This window comes from Takifugu rubripes, chromosome 22, assembly GCF_901000725.2.
Source record: "Takifugu rubripes chromosome 22, fTakRub1.2, whole genome shotgun sequence".
NCBI lineage: Eukaryota > Metazoa > Chordata > Actinopteri > Tetraodontiformes > Tetraodontidae > Takifugu > Takifugu rubripes.
In genome coordinates, this window is record NC_042306.1 from 10,967,352 (window position 1) to 10,982,634 (window position 15,283).

General features: G+C 45.9%; 2 protein-coding genes across 5 annotated transcripts; one reads left to right on the plus strand and one right to left on the minus strand.

The window, feature by feature from the left end:
• Positions 1-454: 454 nt before the first annotated feature.
• LOC101069325 (calcium-binding mitochondrial carrier protein Aralar1-like) lies at positions 455-8,211 on the plus strand. Its single transcript, XM_011616517.2, has 18 exons — positions 455-588; positions 1,246-1,299; positions 2,250-2,395; positions 2,874-2,989; positions 3,339-3,478; positions 3,586-3,732; positions 5,032-5,170; positions 5,267-5,360; positions 5,440-5,524; positions 5,643-5,724; positions 5,804-5,962; positions 6,069-6,121; positions 6,229-6,309; positions 6,402-6,542; positions 6,632-6,770; positions 6,860-7,018; positions 7,109-7,199; positions 7,367-8,211. Exons 1-18 carry the CDS (start codon positions 577-579, stop codon positions 7,575-7,577), a joined length of 2,049 nt encoding a protein of 682 aa, XP_011614819.1. The 5' UTR covers positions 455-576; the 3' UTR covers positions 7,578-8,211.
• A 174-nt stretch (positions 8,212-8,385) lies between these two features.
• LOC101069096 (cytoplasmic dynein 1 intermediate chain 2-like) lies at positions 8,386-15,070 on the minus strand. 4 transcript variants are annotated; one of them, XM_029830872.1, is made up of 17 exons: positions 14,925-15,070; positions 13,724-13,832; positions 13,025-13,145; positions 12,471-12,555; positions 11,925-11,987; positions 11,607-11,734; positions 11,431-11,520; positions 11,193-11,355; positions 11,017-11,116; positions 10,809-10,934; positions 10,594-10,740; positions 10,386-10,499; positions 10,161-10,294; positions 9,802-9,946; positions 9,587-9,727; positions 9,379-9,504; positions 8,386-9,297 (listed from the first exon to the last, which is right to left on the minus strand). In XM_029830872.1, the coding sequence occupies exons 2-17, from the start codon at positions 13,829-13,831 to the stop codon at positions 9,196-9,198; spliced, it is 1,893 nt and encodes a 630-aa protein (XP_029686732.1). In that variant the 5' UTR covers position 13,832; positions 14,925-15,070; the 3' UTR covers positions 8,386-9,195. The 4 variants fall into 4 exon arrangements, with proteins under 4 accessions (XP_029686732.1, XP_029686731.1, XP_011614821.1 ...); XM_029830871.1 differs by having other exon boundaries at positions 12,471-12,606; XM_011616519.2 differs by lacking the exon at positions 11,925-11,987.
• Positions 15,071-15,283: the final 213 nt, after the last annotated feature.

Here is a 15,283-nt window from a genome sequence, read left to right on the forward strand (position 1 = left end):
TACACAAATTGTTCAATCAAGGTTGTAGTATGTCTATTGTATAAAATAACAAAATTTAACCTGTGGAACTCCCATCCTTATGCAGCACATTTCACGCAGAGGCACACAAACTAAAATCCCAGTGACGCTTTTTATTTTCTATTCTGCCTTGTTTCCCCCATATGTGCAGGCTAGATGTGGCTGGCCTAATTCTCCAACCCCTTCTCCTGGGTTCCTCACCTGTTCATCTACACATGCAGTATTTAACTCTGGCTCTCCTCCCATGTAATTGGAGAGCTAGTAGTACTGGTTTTACGTTCATTAACGTAAAATAATACCTTAAATCCGACCCATCGGTATAGATCAAACAGATGCGTGGATAAAGTTGGGGATGTGCGGTGTCAAAACTACAAAATATCTTATGTCAGGGCTTTGACGTAATGATATTAGTGTATGATTTGGCAACTTTTTGGTTTGTTCTGTCTTATTTGTGTCGGTTTTGACTGGAGACGCAGATTCTCTCGGGGTTCCTGCCGCGACACGTCGCGTGCGCTGCCCTCCCAGCTGCTCGCTCACAGTACGTGACGTCAAACCAGCATGGCGGCCAAGGTGACTTCGGCATCGCTCTATGAGATTATTATACCTTTAATTTGCCTTGTTCTCATGTTTTCTGCCCGTTTTCTTCTGCGGACTCAGCGAGGACTAGTCTGTCTCGGCGGGGGGTGTCTGCTTTTGGCTGCTCGGAGGCTGTAGCATCACCGGGGCTAGCCGCCGCCCGACTGGCCTTGATGAGACGTCCACAACCTCCTATCTACCGAGATAAAGCTAAACTACTATCGAGTCCAATGTTGCCGCGATAAAACCATCGATACGAGTAGTTACGGCGTGTTTCCACATGTTTCTTCCCGCGTTTAACCGTCTCGTATTTGGGGAAATTAGCAAGGCTGTGTGTCCTTCCTATCGAGCCGTTTGTGCCTGCTAGCTTGCGGCTGCTTGGTTTCTTCTTTATTTTGATCGTGCATGGAGTATTAGTTCCTAATCTTGCACAGGCAGCTGCCTAAAGTGTAACTCTGCTTGCATCGCGTTCAGAACAATTTTCCATTGTGTAGAGCTGCTGGGACGTTTGAAGGAGACGCATCAGTCGTTCGTGTTTCCTTATGTTATGTGAACCGATCTGCCTCCAAAACCTGTTGTGTATTGTTCGTGTAAAAGAGATTATTAGCACCGCCAGTTGATGCCATAACCTTGTTTCTTTGCGCGTCTTAGGTCCAATCTACCAAACGCGGCGACCCAAGTGAGCTGAAAGCAATTTTCCAGAAGGTAAGAGAGTAAGATTTCCATTATTTATGCATGCATTGTTTATGTCACGTTTGTACTCCTTTGTGTGCCTAACTTATCTGTCTGTTTAAGAGATAAGAGAGATGTATTGGACGAACACTTTTCAGTGGAGCGAAGCTCCATTAGGGCGTCCTCCTGTTTCCTGAAAGGGCTGGTAAATTATCATGTGGTTTACATTATAGTATTAACTACAGTTTAAGATCCAGCACAGCCTGCTGGGCTGCAACTTTCCTTCAAGATTGTCATTGAACACGCAACATCCGCCATTTTTCCTGATTGTTGACTCTGAGAAAGTTGAGGCTGGAGTGTGACCTTTATTTTTGTTGAGTGACAACAGCTGTTGTTATTAGAGAGGTTATTTTGGTTTAGTACTGCAGGAGATGTCTAAGATCTGCAGCTCTCTCCATTTTGCTTTTGAACTGCGCTGCAAAGTCGCACGTGATTTGTTTGGTTCATTTATTTGTTCTTATTCAGTACGTACTTCCTGTCTTTGTTTTGCCTGGAATGCTGGTCAACAGGCGTGGTGTCACACTGCTCAGTAACCACACATTAAACCCAAGGTACTCTGCTTGTGACCGTGAGATGTGCACGAGTGACTCCGGTCACAGTCGTTGTCAGCCATGTTTTATTTCTGGCATTGTTAGAGTGTGACGTCAATTTTTGACATATCAATCAGCGACAGACTGAAGCCTTGAACATTCAGATGAAGAGTTTATGTTGTATGCTGCTCAAATCTGGCCCGTTATACGTCTCCATTCCAAAGATCCTCTTTAGGTGCACCCCTTTGGCGCTAATTACAAAGTGGACGTATCGCATTAATGAGACGCAGGAGTCGTGTGTAACCTAAGCTGTGACGCAGACCTTTCCTCCTCTGATCGCCCCCTGAGAATTGTGAGATTTGCAAAAGCTTTTGCTGTCTGCCTCCTTCCCAGTATGCCAGCGTGGTGGACAAGGATGGCGAGAAGTTCATGACGCCAAACGACTTTGTCCAGAAGTATCTCGGACTGCACACTCAGATTCACCACAACCCCAAAACTGTGCAGCTCATTGCTGCTGTGGCCGACACCACAAAGGATGGGTACGTACTGACTGCATATGTGTAAACACAAACCAGTTTATCTTGACTCTTTGACAGTTTACAGCGTTCCAGCTGATCAATACTACAGATCGTTGCTACTTGTAGATAAGATAATGCTCCCGATGGCTCTACTCACCCCCACAGGGTGGGGGTTGCGTAATACGTTCATACTACATATGCGTAATGATCTGAATTGAAGCTTTTTAAAAATGGAAGATTTAATTGCAATTGCAGCAGTTACTATGGCTGCGTTTTCATTTTCTCTTCAAAACCTTTTTGGCAGCATTTCTGTGGGGTCAAATCAGATCTCTGTGATCTCAACATGCCATTGGTGGCTGTCTATGTGAGGGGAAAGCTCAGGCTGATTTGTTTGAATTAGAGGCATGAATTCAGCAATAACTCTATTAAAGTAAATGTTTAACATGGTTTTATTGGTTGTGTTCTTTCCCCCTTCTACTAAAAACACTGTTGGAGACAGGCTGATCTCGTTCCAAGAGTTCCTGGCATTTGAATCCGTGTTGTGTGCTCCTGATGGCCTCTTCGTCGTAGCCTTTCAGCTCTTTGACAAGACTGGAACCGGAACCATTTCCTTTGGTAAGGAACATCAGCTTTTTTTTGTTGTGTTCACGTAGTTTGAGTAAAGTGTGCATTTGTCAGTGACGTGGAAATCCCGTAGTTTGGTCGCAGCATTTTGGATTATTTTTTAAAGAGCTTTTTTCTTCGCTGCTGTACAACATCCAGGGAATATCCTAATGTGACTCTAACCAGATTACTCCTAATCTACGGCATTAGGTGTGGATAAATTACGTAATCATCCTCACGCACTTCTTTGCTGCATAACTTTTCCTTCTTTGCTACGTCGCGCAAAGCTCCGCGTTACGACATTCATCTGGAAAATCCCTCTTTTTGTCCTTGAATGTTGCTATTTTCATTTGTGCGGCAGAAAATGTGCGAGACATCTTCAGTCAGACCACGGTGCATCACCACATCCCCTTCAAATGGGACTGCGAGTTCATCCGTTTGCACTTCGGGCAAGACTATAAGAAAGACCTCAGCTACCTCGAGTTCACCCAGTTCTTGCAGGTACGCTGTGCTTTCATATAGCTGCAGCCTCCGCCGGTGTGGAGTTTCACGCGTTGCCCTTCATCGGCTTGTGTTTTCGCTCAGCTGTGTCGTGTTTTATCGCTCAGGAGCTGCAGCTGGAGCACGCACGGCAGGCATTTGCTCAGAAGGATAAAGAGAAGAATGGCGTCATTTCTGCCATGGACTTCAGTGACATCATGTCCACCATCAGGCACCACATGCTCACATCTTTTGTGGAAGAAAACCTTGTCTCTGTAAGTCTTTTCTTAGCCCTGGCACCTCCAGTAGAAATGTCTCTGACTGTGATTAAAAAGGTCAGCGCAGGCAGGGAGGATCTGGTAAATAGTAGTCCTGGAATTTCACTCACACACTTTGAAATTTGTGTAATACAAACCAACCTGGTGAAAAATAATTATTAAAAGTGGAGCTCAACAAAATTTGCTATTTAATTGTTACAGCGTCACGGGTGCAGGAGTCATTTTTCAAGACATTTTTAGAGTTTCAGGGGTAAACAGCCCTATGGCGGAAGTAAACAATGACTACTTCTTCATAAGTTAAGAAAAAGGACCTCTAGGCTAGGACGTTTCCGTGTGGACACGTATGCTGGAAACTTTGTGAAAAAGAAGCAAATTTGAAGACGGAGTAGAACACTGCGTTGTTTATTTTTTTCAATACAAGAGCAGCTTGGATGTATCCTACTTTTTAGTGTGAAGACGTGGTCTCTGTTAACTTCAGCTATGTTGCATTTGGCTGCAAGGCTGTTTAGTCCTGAAGTACTAAAGCTGTTTGAGGACTCAAACATCCCCTCCCCTCATCAGTCTGATGGTGAGTAGTTAATGGAAGAATGGTCATATTATGTGTTGTAATCTATTAATCGGGCAGAAAACCCGTTAGACTGCGAGACAACCAAAATGCAAAATGACTTTAATAACCAATGGGGCTGTTTAACGCATAACATTTAATCTCAGAATTTTTTTCCGAGTTGATGCCGATTAATCGCAAAATCCACGGGTTTTTCTTTTTATTTATAGTTGAACCAAAATCCAAAGGTGGGCAGGCGCATTTCAGAATAAATGTTTTTTTCTTTTGTTCTTAACAAGGCAAAATGCTTTAAAACATTGCCGAATAAATCGCTGTAACGCCGCTTCAGAACGTCTTACAGACAAAACAAACATTCTTTTGTAGGTCTAAGCCGCTACACCCTTTAACACAATCCCACAAAGTGCTGGAAGTCCACATTTAACTGCTTCTATGCGTTTCCCCAGCAGGTCCGTCAGGCGTGGTTTACAGGTCCAGCGTATACAAACGCTTATCTCAACCACTTAAAAATGAGCAATACTGTTTCTGAGGTTTTCAGACTGAGAAACAAGGCAGCTTGCAAAAACTTGTGATTAACACGCATTGAAATAATTAGCAGCGTTAATCAAACATTGTGTTAACGGTGTAAAAACGCGTTACTTTGACAGCCTTTATAACTAACTGCCAATCAAGGACCAGCACAGTTCTAGTTGAAGACGCATGGATCTGATATTCTGGGTTCTTTCTTCTACCAGGCTGCAGGGGGCAGCACCTCTCACATGGTCAGCTTCTCATATTTTAATGCCTTCAACTCCCTTTTGAACAACATGGAGCTGATCCGAAAGATCTACAGCACAATGGCCGGCACACGGAAGGACACACTGGTGACCAAAGGTGTGCACGTTACAGCATTTGTGTTTTGTCTGTCTCTGAGTCAATCTTTTTTTTTTTTTACTACAAATTTTTTTGGTTTTTATCTTTTGCTTTCAGAGGAATTTGTTCATGCTGCCAACAAGTTTGGTCAGATCACTCCCATGGAGGTTGACATCCTCTACCAGCTGTCAGGCCTCCACTCCCCCTCCGGGTAAACTCACTGCTACTCAGGCAGCGTCTGATGTGAGGGTATTCTGATGTTTGACAGCGATGTAAATGTCTGTGGGCAGGCGCCTGAACCTTGCTGACATAGAGAGGATCGCTCCACTGGAGGAGGGCTGCCTTCCATACCATCTGGCTGAACTCCAAAAGCAGGTAGCCCAGTCAGTGGAATAATATTTCTCCTCCTGACATGTGTTCAAGGACAGTCTGCCTTTCTTGAAACATGATTTTTGTCAGTAAAGCTGTATTGACCCAAAGTTTATTCCACCAGATCCACGGTGATGCCTCCCGGCCTGTGTGGCTCCAGGCCGCAGAGTCGGCCTACAGGTTCTTCCTGGGCTCTATTGCTGGAGGTGAGGCATCCTGGGAGGGAACTGCACTTTCTGCGTGGGTTTGTCTTACCTCCCATGTTGCATGTGTGTGATTGCGCAGCCACGGGAGCAACAGCTGTGTACCCCATCGATCTGGTGAAGACCCGTATGCAGAATCAGAGGTCCACCGGATCCTTTGTTGGAGAGCTGATGTATAAGAACAGCTTTGATTGTGCCAAGAAGGTGCTTCGCTACGAGGGCTTCTTTGGATTCTACAGAGGTAGGCCGTGCTCAGGAGGGATGCGGGCATTCTTTTAAGTTGCTTCGCCTGGTTTCTCTGCATTTGCTGCCAGTTGTTGCATATTAACGCTAATCGTGTTCTGCAGGTTTGGTTCCTCAGCTTATAGGTGTTGCTCCTGAGAAAGCTATCAAACTCACAGTAAGTGCCTTCGCCCACCCCACCAGAAATATGGAACCTTAATAATCTTAGTTCAGCCAGTAGACAGATAAAGTGTTTGCCACCAATGTTGTGTTCTTGGTTCACAGGTGAATGACTTTGTTAGAGACAAGTTCACCACGAAGGACAACACAATCCCTTTATTAGCCGAGATCATGGCTGGCGGCTGTGTAAGTAGAAAGAATTTAATCTTGTAACCTGGTTTGGGGTAATAAACGTTATTTTAACATCAGATTTTTATCCAAATCCTCCTCCTAACCAGGCTGGAGGCTCTCAGGTCATCTTTACCAACCCTCTGGAGATTGTAAAGATCCGCTTGCAGGTGGCAGGTGAGATCACCACAGGGCCGCGAGTCAGCGCGCTCAATGTGGTCCGTGACCTCGGTTTCTTCGGGCTGTATAAGGTAATGTGTCCAGAACGGTCGCCATGGCAGCCTGCCTGTAATGGTTCTATGAGGAATCACGCCTGTCTCCTTCCCGCGTGGCGATGCAGGGTGCCAAAGCCTGTTTTCTGAGAGACATCCCCTTCTCGGCCATCTATTTTCCCGCGTATGCCCACCTCAAGTCTAGCTTCGCGGACGAACAAGGCAGAGTGGGACCTCTGCAGCTCCTGACAGCTGGAGCCATTGCAGGTAAACAGACCTACAGAGCAGCAGGCAGCCTGCTCGCCTCCACCAGTTACAGCAGTCATAACCTTCATGGTCTACATTCTTGCCCTCAGGCATCCCTGCAGCCTCCCTGGTGACGCCCGCTGATGTTGTCAAGACACGTCTGCAGGTCGCAGCCAGGGCCGGACAGACCACTTACACAGGAGTCATTGACTGTTTCCGAAAGATTCTGAGAGAGGAAGGCTTCAGAGCGCTGTGGAAGGGAGCTGGAGGTGCGTCTTGGTCCCTGATACTTTCTGTGTGTAGACGGTTGTTGGCACTCATGTTTTGAATTATCTTTTTTTTTTCCTCCCTCTTACCAGCTCGTATGTGCCGGTCGTCTCCTCAGTTCGGTGTCACTCTGGTGACTTACGAGCTCTTACAGCGGTGGTTCTACATCGACTTCGGAGGACAGTATGTCGATTTATGGAATTATTTACATTTCTTGTGGACAGCATATTCAGTCTTTTCTATGCATCAGGCAGCCCCAGTTAGGATTCCTCTGGGGAGAAAACCAGAAAATCAAAATGGCTTTATTCTAGTTTGGGTAACAATCGCTGGTCTTCCGCTCTCATCCACAGTCGCCCCACTGGCTCTCAGCCCACTCCGATGTCTCACATCTCAGAGCTTCCTCCCATCAACTCGGACCACATTGGTGGCTACCGCCTAGCCGCGGCCACCTTCGCTGGAGTGGAAAACAAGTTCGGGCTCCACCTCCCCAAATTCAAGTCCTCTGGCGTGACTTCTATACATCACCCCGAGCCGGCCGCCAAGCCGCCGCAGGCCCCGTAGACGGCCGCGTCTCCATATCCCATCACGTTGCCATCCCTTTCTTTCTTCACCAGAGCCAGACACTTGGATAAATACACTCCTAAAACCGAGGCCTTGGGGACAGACGACACCAGCCCAGGCGGAGCTCCGGCTGCAGCCGCGGACGTGTCCGAGCAGAGCTATGTTGTATCTTCAGTATCTGTACGCTCTCGGCATCTTATCATTCTTTACGTTAACATTCGGTTTAAGCAAAGCTGCAACTTTCTGTCAGTAGCTGAAAATGATTTTGATTTTGAATTCTGTATGATACTCACTGCGAGTAGGACTTATCGAACGGCAGGCATAGATAACAGATTGGTGTGGGTCCTTGATGTGGACCTCACACACGGTACTGTATATATTGTATAAGTGTATTGATAAAGTACGCTGACAGGAAGTGAGAAAGGAAGCGTTGCAGTCCAAAGTTAGGTAGCTGCAACGTACGTTCAACAGCGGAACCTTTGGATCCAGGGTTCTGAAAATCTTACTGATGTACAGAACAGTTCAATTAAGTGTTTTCTTGGTAAAACAAGAATGAGCAGAAAATTAGGTATTAATAAATTAAATATCTGAATTACGGTCATTGTATTTTATTGAAATAAATCATCCATATGTTTTAATGTGTTTTTTATTTGAATGGTGGGGGGGAAACAGTTGAAACAAGCAGTAAATGCAGAATGTTACTAAATTGCCTGCTACAGTGCCATTTTACAGGAATCATTTGAAGATTTTTGATATTTCTGGACGGAATAAAGAAATAACCTGTGATCTATTCAAAAAATGTTTCCAGTTCAGCCTTTACAATTTATTTACATCTACTTTTGGATCCTCTTTCAGAGGATAAGTCAGGAATGGTATTAACAGGTCCAGAGTACAAAATAATAACCTTTGGTACAGAAAAATGTCATTCTGTAACTAGTAAAGTCAAAATGAAGACAAGATAGAACCAGATTTAGCCTGTTAAAACTGTAATGCTAATTCTACTGGACTAAAGCTTGTCATACAAAAGAGATTTTTTTTTTTTTTTTTACAATAGACAAAATATTTAAATAAGTGCAACCACTGGAATAAATATTAAATATTGTGGTTAAAATGCATGAATGACTCACTCCTATGCAGGCCTGAGTGAGCGTGTGTAAGTAAGCATAGAGGCTGTTGAAGTTAGAGTATCTCATAAAGATGTCAGCTTTTTTCCTTTCATATTCCCAACACCTGCTTTGTTAGCTGTGTGCACAAGTGTGTCCAAGATTACAAGTTAAAACACTCCAATGGTAATAAAAAGGTGCAAATGCAAAGGTCTGCGGATAGAAGAGAAAAGAAGCGAGTTGGGCTGCGGCCTCAGGAGAAAAGCAGTTTCTTTGAGCCCTGAGGATGTTTCCAATGTTCAGCCACATCTCCAGTCAGTCAAACATGGTGTGTGTGCCACTAGTGCTACGTCAAAGTGTTCCACGGAATGGTTAAAACTCTTCAAGACACTTAAAAACACTAAACCCATCTTGGTCCTGTTCGACCCTGCAAGTCTCCTCAGGCCAACTTGAGGTAACAGAAGATGGAAAAGCTGAAAGCCAGAGTTGGGTGGTCTGCACTTAAGATTGGCGCATCAAACGTTCGCCAGCTCTTCAGCCTCGTCTCGATTCTCGTTGATCTCCGCCAGAGTCCTGACGAAGCGCGTCCACTCGTCCGCCTTGGGCACGCAGATTTGCTGTGGAGGGACGAGGATGGGTTGAGGTCGGCAAGAGAAACCAAAAGGTGACCACGACGACGGCCTCGGCGCCCGTCTTACCTCTCCCACGTCGTACACCTGCACCTGTCCCTCAGAGTCCCCGGTGGCGATCTCTTTCCCAGAGTGAGCCCATCTCACACGGTTGAGCGCCGTCCCGCCCTCCACGTACACGCTGGCGGTCGGGACCTGAAAGAAAAAAAGATGGGGTTTCCGCACCTACGTTTTCACTAGACGTCTGTACAATGTGTGTGTGTGTGAGTGTGTGTACTTCTGTATCATTGTTGAGGTTCCACAGGTCCAGACGTCCTGCCAGGTCCACACAAGCGAACAGAGCCGGGTGTGTTGGAGACCACATTGCGTCATACACATAATCACAACTGTCCTCGAACGAGTACAATGGACGGGTGCTCTGCAGAAATGAAGGCGGGGGGGGGGGGGGTTGAGTTACTGCGTGCTCAGTTGATTTAATCTGAAAAGTCTCACTTTAGTGCTCCAGAGTTTGACGGTCCAATCAAAAGAGGAGGAGATGAAGAGGTGGGAGAAGTCGATGGGTCCTCCGGCGCTGTGGCAGCTGAGCCCGGTCACTGGGCCGTGATGACCCTCGAAGACCTCGGTGATGCCCGCCTTACTGTAACACATGCAGGGAAATAACTGAAGATGTCGTGTCCATAAAGTGCTTCTCAGGCATTCCTTCGAGGTCACCAGAGCTTTTGGCTCGACTCTGACTGCTTCTGGCCTTAAACTGACAGCTTGTCGTGAGGACAGACAAATTCAGTCTCTCACTTGGCTCTTAAAAACCCTGCGCTGTGGAAAATGATCTAACGAGCCCCAAGAGCTCCCACCTCCCATGGCGACAGGCAGTGTACACAGATCCATCCTCACTCCCCACCACAAAGTTGTTCACGTCCCCCAGAGGAAAAGCCATGGAGGTGACGGCGACCGCTTTGCTCTGTTTGAACACCAACTCCAGGCTGTCCTGCAGGTGGAAACACACACGCACACACACACTCATGGTCTGACAAAGCTGCTGACGTCTGTCAAAACTTGTTTTCAAAAGCCCAACGTACCTGTGGCTGCGACAGCATGTCCAGACTCCAGGAGCACATTTTGCCGTCAGTGGAAATGCTGATCAGGTTGTTGGCATTTTGCGTTCCGACCACGCTGACGCAGTAGACTGGATGCTGAGCACAGAAGATAAAAAGATGCACAAGTTCATTTTCAAATCCATTAAAACAGCAGCTTTTCAGTGAACAAATGTAATATGAGCTTTATTACCGTGTGTGCAGCTGCCGACAGGGGGGTTCTCTGAACAGGGGTGCGCTTGTTGCTTCTATTGTCCCACAGGACAATCTGCCCGGAGTATGTCCCACCCACCACCAGGTTGGGGTGAAACTTTGCAAAACCAGCTGACATCACCTCTGACTGGAGGACGAAGATCAAGTTAAGAGATCGCCTTTTGTATCTGTGGCGCATGTGTTTTATTTCCTTACTTGGCAATGGAAGATGTACTCGGGGGTGTTTTTCTTGTACTTCATGTTCCAGACCAGAGCCACTCCATCGGGTTCATGCGGAGCATCCTCGTTGTTGTTGTAGGAGGCCACCAGCAGCTCAGGATACTGCGGGGAAAGATGGCAGCCGTTAGATTCAGGTCTGACCCTTGACCCTGTCCAACTCTGCAAACACAAAGCTGCCGCAGACCTGAGGTGACCAGTCCAGACAGGTGACCACTCTGTTCTTAGTCCAGTGCTCGTCTGCAAACTGGCGGTTCAGAACCAGCTTTGCTCCTGCCTGCAGATCGCTGTGGACATTCGGGAGAATGGAAATCAGCCATTTGCACATGAGCGATAGCAGCGGTACAGGTCATGGTGCCTCACCCTTCCTTATCCTCCAGGTCTCTGCCGCTGTAGTCAAAGCAGACGTCCACCTGCTCAGCTAGAGCCCTCTCCACGATCCTGCTGCCCCGTTCGAAGAAGGTCAGGAAGTCTTCTGAGTGCAGGACCTGCAGCTTCTCTTCTTCGGTCAGCTCCTTTGGAGTATCTATACACAGATGATCGGTCCAATAGTGTGAAAAGAATTTTCTCCATTTTGTAGTTCCCGTGTTAGTGTCCTTACCGTCCACCTGCTGTTCCCCCTGTTCTTCCTTCTCTTCTTGAGCGCCCTCTACTGGCAGAGGGGCGCTAACCTCTTCATCCTCTTCCTCATCTGAAACGTCCACACGGCAGGTCTGACTCAACTGAGATTCAGGAGAGGTGAAAGAGGTGAAAGAGGTGTGCCTCACTGAGAGTTACCTGCTTTTTGGTCCGTGTGAGCAACAGCCTCCGTGGGGGTCTGAGTTTCCTTGGAGTAGGACACCATTTCCTTTGGGACAAAGTCCACCTGGGTCACTTTGGACATACCCAGCCTCACAGCTCCACGTCTACACACAGACAAACCCGTTGTGTGAAATTTACAGGCAGTGTATGCACAGCTCTCACAGGTGGAAATAAGGCAGGCTTCCCGTACACATAGATACATAAATAATGATATACATAAATAATATTACACAGATCTTAGATGAAACCACAAGAACTGAGAACAAGCTAAACCAGAGAGAGGAGAAGCAGTACCCTATGAGCTCAGAGTCGGAGTGGAGTTGCAGAGTAGAGGGGTCAGGATCCCAGTGCAATGTCCTGATACAGCCAAACCACCAGTCGGTGTTAGTGAGAGAGAGACGGGACAGGCAGAGAGGAAGAGGAAACCGAGAGGATGGAACCAAACAGTGAGCCACACCACGGATGTAAAAGATGGAAGGAGAAGACAGAGAGAGGGGAGAATCAATACTGAGTGCGTGTTAATCGAGAGGCATGCTGGCGCAAAAAAAAGCAAAGGAGACATTTTGGAATATTCCCAATTGACAAGACAGCAGAGAGGCGCTGATCCGGAAGAATCTGGTTCAAAGTTGCTGATGCAGAACTCCAATTATTGATTAATCGACAACTTAGCAGAATTACTAGCGCGTACGCACGACTTTTGGTTGTCATGAAAGTTTCCTTCCTTGCACATAGGAGAACCAGGCCTCTCTTTCAATGGGGCTGGAAAAATCAGCCGAAATACACACACGGACATGCCGGCACGACCCAACATCCCACGGAAGACGCGGCGCGTTCACAGACCTCGGTCCAGCGTTTCCGTCTCCGGAATCTTGACTTCCTGCATCGCTGCCCACTGATTTGTTGGAGGGGGACATGGGGGCGGGGACTAGGTAGTGAAACAGACACGTATCTTCTGTTACTACCCTGAGGGGTTGAGCTGTGAGTGCATGTGTGTGTGTCAGTGGGTCAGTGGATGAGTGAGCAGGCAAATCAGCAAGCGGGTCGAGGGGAGAGAGTGTGTGTGTGTGTGTGTGTGAGTGAGTGAGTGAGTGAGTGAGTGAGTGAGTGAGTGAGTGAGTGAGTGAGCGAGCATGCATCAATAAAGGGAAAAGCAGAACAGGGGAGAGAAGAGAGAACGGACATAAATGGCAGGCAGATTTAGGTGGCATGCATAACAGTTTTACACAATGTTCAGGTGGTGTGTGTGAGGCGTGGTGGAGGAGATGGCGGTGACGGAAACCAAGTCAGACAGGAACGTTAGAGGTGAGGACAAATCCATTATACCACCAGAGAGTAGATTCAGGGTTGGGGCAGTAAAGGGTGATATCTTAAACATGCTGCTATTGTGGCTTTACCGTGGGGGATGTCGGGGTTGATGCCAACACTCTGCAGCAGAGCCTCTGCCTCCCTCCTCTTCTTCTCCAGGTCAGAATCTTCATGACCGGCAGAAGACGCGCCGCCAGTATCTGCGCCGCGCTTTAAAATGACCAGTGTGTAAGATTTTCAAGATGCCATCACTGAAAACAACCATTTTAAAGTCCACACTATAAGACGCTTATTCCCCCATGTTTTGATCCCTGTGGCTTATAGATTGATCCGGCTTATCTATTTATTTTTATGATTTTCTCAGTCGCCCCGCCGGGATAAATAGTTTTCTGAATTTAAGTGGATATTTAAGGCCACCAGAGGGCGCTCCATCAGCACCAAGGGAGATGCTAGTTTAATTGTGTTTATAACAGGTTTTTTGCACTTCCTGTACACACCCTCGTCACGGATAATATACGAGGAAATGATTATGATTAAGGTTAAAGACTAACTATCAACAGCTGGTCGGCTGATTATTTCTTTAATGCGTGTTACTGTAATGTCATTTTACTGCTGTGTTACTGCCGTGTTTAGTAATAAACATGTAAAATGATCTTTCTGTGTACCATAAAGATCTCATGTTTCAACGTGGCCACCTGCGGCTTATAGTCAGGTGTGCTCTATAGTGCGGAATTTACAGTGTATAAGACAGATTTTATTACAGTGTAAAACAAAAAAACTGTACTTACGTCCTTCTTTTTCTTCTCCTCTTCTTTTCTCTTTTTTTCCTCTCGAATCTGAGCGATTCGCTGTTTCTTCCTCTCCAGCTCAGCCTTCAGCTCGCTCTTGTCAGACATACTACACAACGCAGAACATTTTCAAAGACAATATGGGATTAGTTTTCAGATGTATTCATATTCACAATCATTGACTGTGATGCTAAAAGAGTATAAATGAACAATTGAAGTCAAAGGTCAGAAACAAATATGTGTATCCCACCGACTAACTTCAGAAATTTAAAAAAAGTGTTTTTGGAAAAATATGGAAAACATTTAAAGTGTTGAACTGTTTAAATCAATAATTACTGTTTTCTTGAATATTAATTGCTATCGAAACATAAAAAGTGACACTGTTAGAATACATTTTAGATGTATAGACAGCTGATAATAAAAAGTAACGTTGTAAACAGTAAATATCTTCTGTTGTACCTATTTAAAGGGCAGACTGGGATGTTTGCAACATTTCCCAGTCGCCCTGGGCCTGTCATCCTGCTAACATGTGGATGCCAATGAACTGCTCCTAACAATCCCCTCTTTGTTGATTCCTCAGCATCATGGGCTGATATCAACTGATGAGTCCATTATTAAACACATTCGGATCTAAATCTAAGTCATTTTGGAACTTTCATCGTTTGCATTGAAAATGCATATTTAGGTCTCTTTGATATTTATGAATTTATGCTGCCATTGCCTCTATGAGACAGTGACCATTATAACGCCCATTAAATATAATCTGAAATCTAATTTTTTTAGAAGCTCAAACCGAAAAATAAAAGCTTAGAACATTGAAATTAGGTTATTTGTGCAGGTTAAATGTGTGTCTATAACAGTGGGACAACCTAGATGCTCTACAACGCCTCTACCTAATAAGGTGAGGAAGATAACACAAAGCTATTCAGGTCCAGTTGTAATTTTTATTACGTTGAGAAGAATAAGGTTTCACGCCATGCAGCTTTTTTTGCTAAGGGTACGATGATCACTTTTATAATCTTCTTAACGACTCCATTAGCAGCTAGGCTAGCAACGTTAGCATGGAAGCGACACCGGCGGGCCTCCCACTACAATAAGCGTCTAACGGGAGCGTCCTAAACCAACGCCCGATCCCGTCTGCTCCACACCGCAGCGGCGACAGTTGAAGGTATGGCATGGTGATAAAGGTCGTATAAAATACCTGATATCAGTAGTTGGGTTGGGACGGAGAGATGCCAAAAATCTCCAGATTGAGTGGATGTAGGCTGAATCTGTGATGGTGACGGAGGCGGCTGATGATGCTGGAAGTGGGACTGTTGTTCTGGGCGCTGCTCTTCCTCGATTATTGTCCTCACAATTAAGATGCGACCTATTACCGCCCCCTGTAGGCGAAGTATATGCTTGCATCGGGAAAACTTTCCCAGTTGTGAAAGCGCTGCCATTTTTAGATGAATGAATTAAATGAAACGCAGATAAATACACCGATGTGAGTGCAAATGTATGGATTCGTACGTCAAAATGATGTGTTCATGTGTAAAAAAAAAAACACAAAGCAATGAT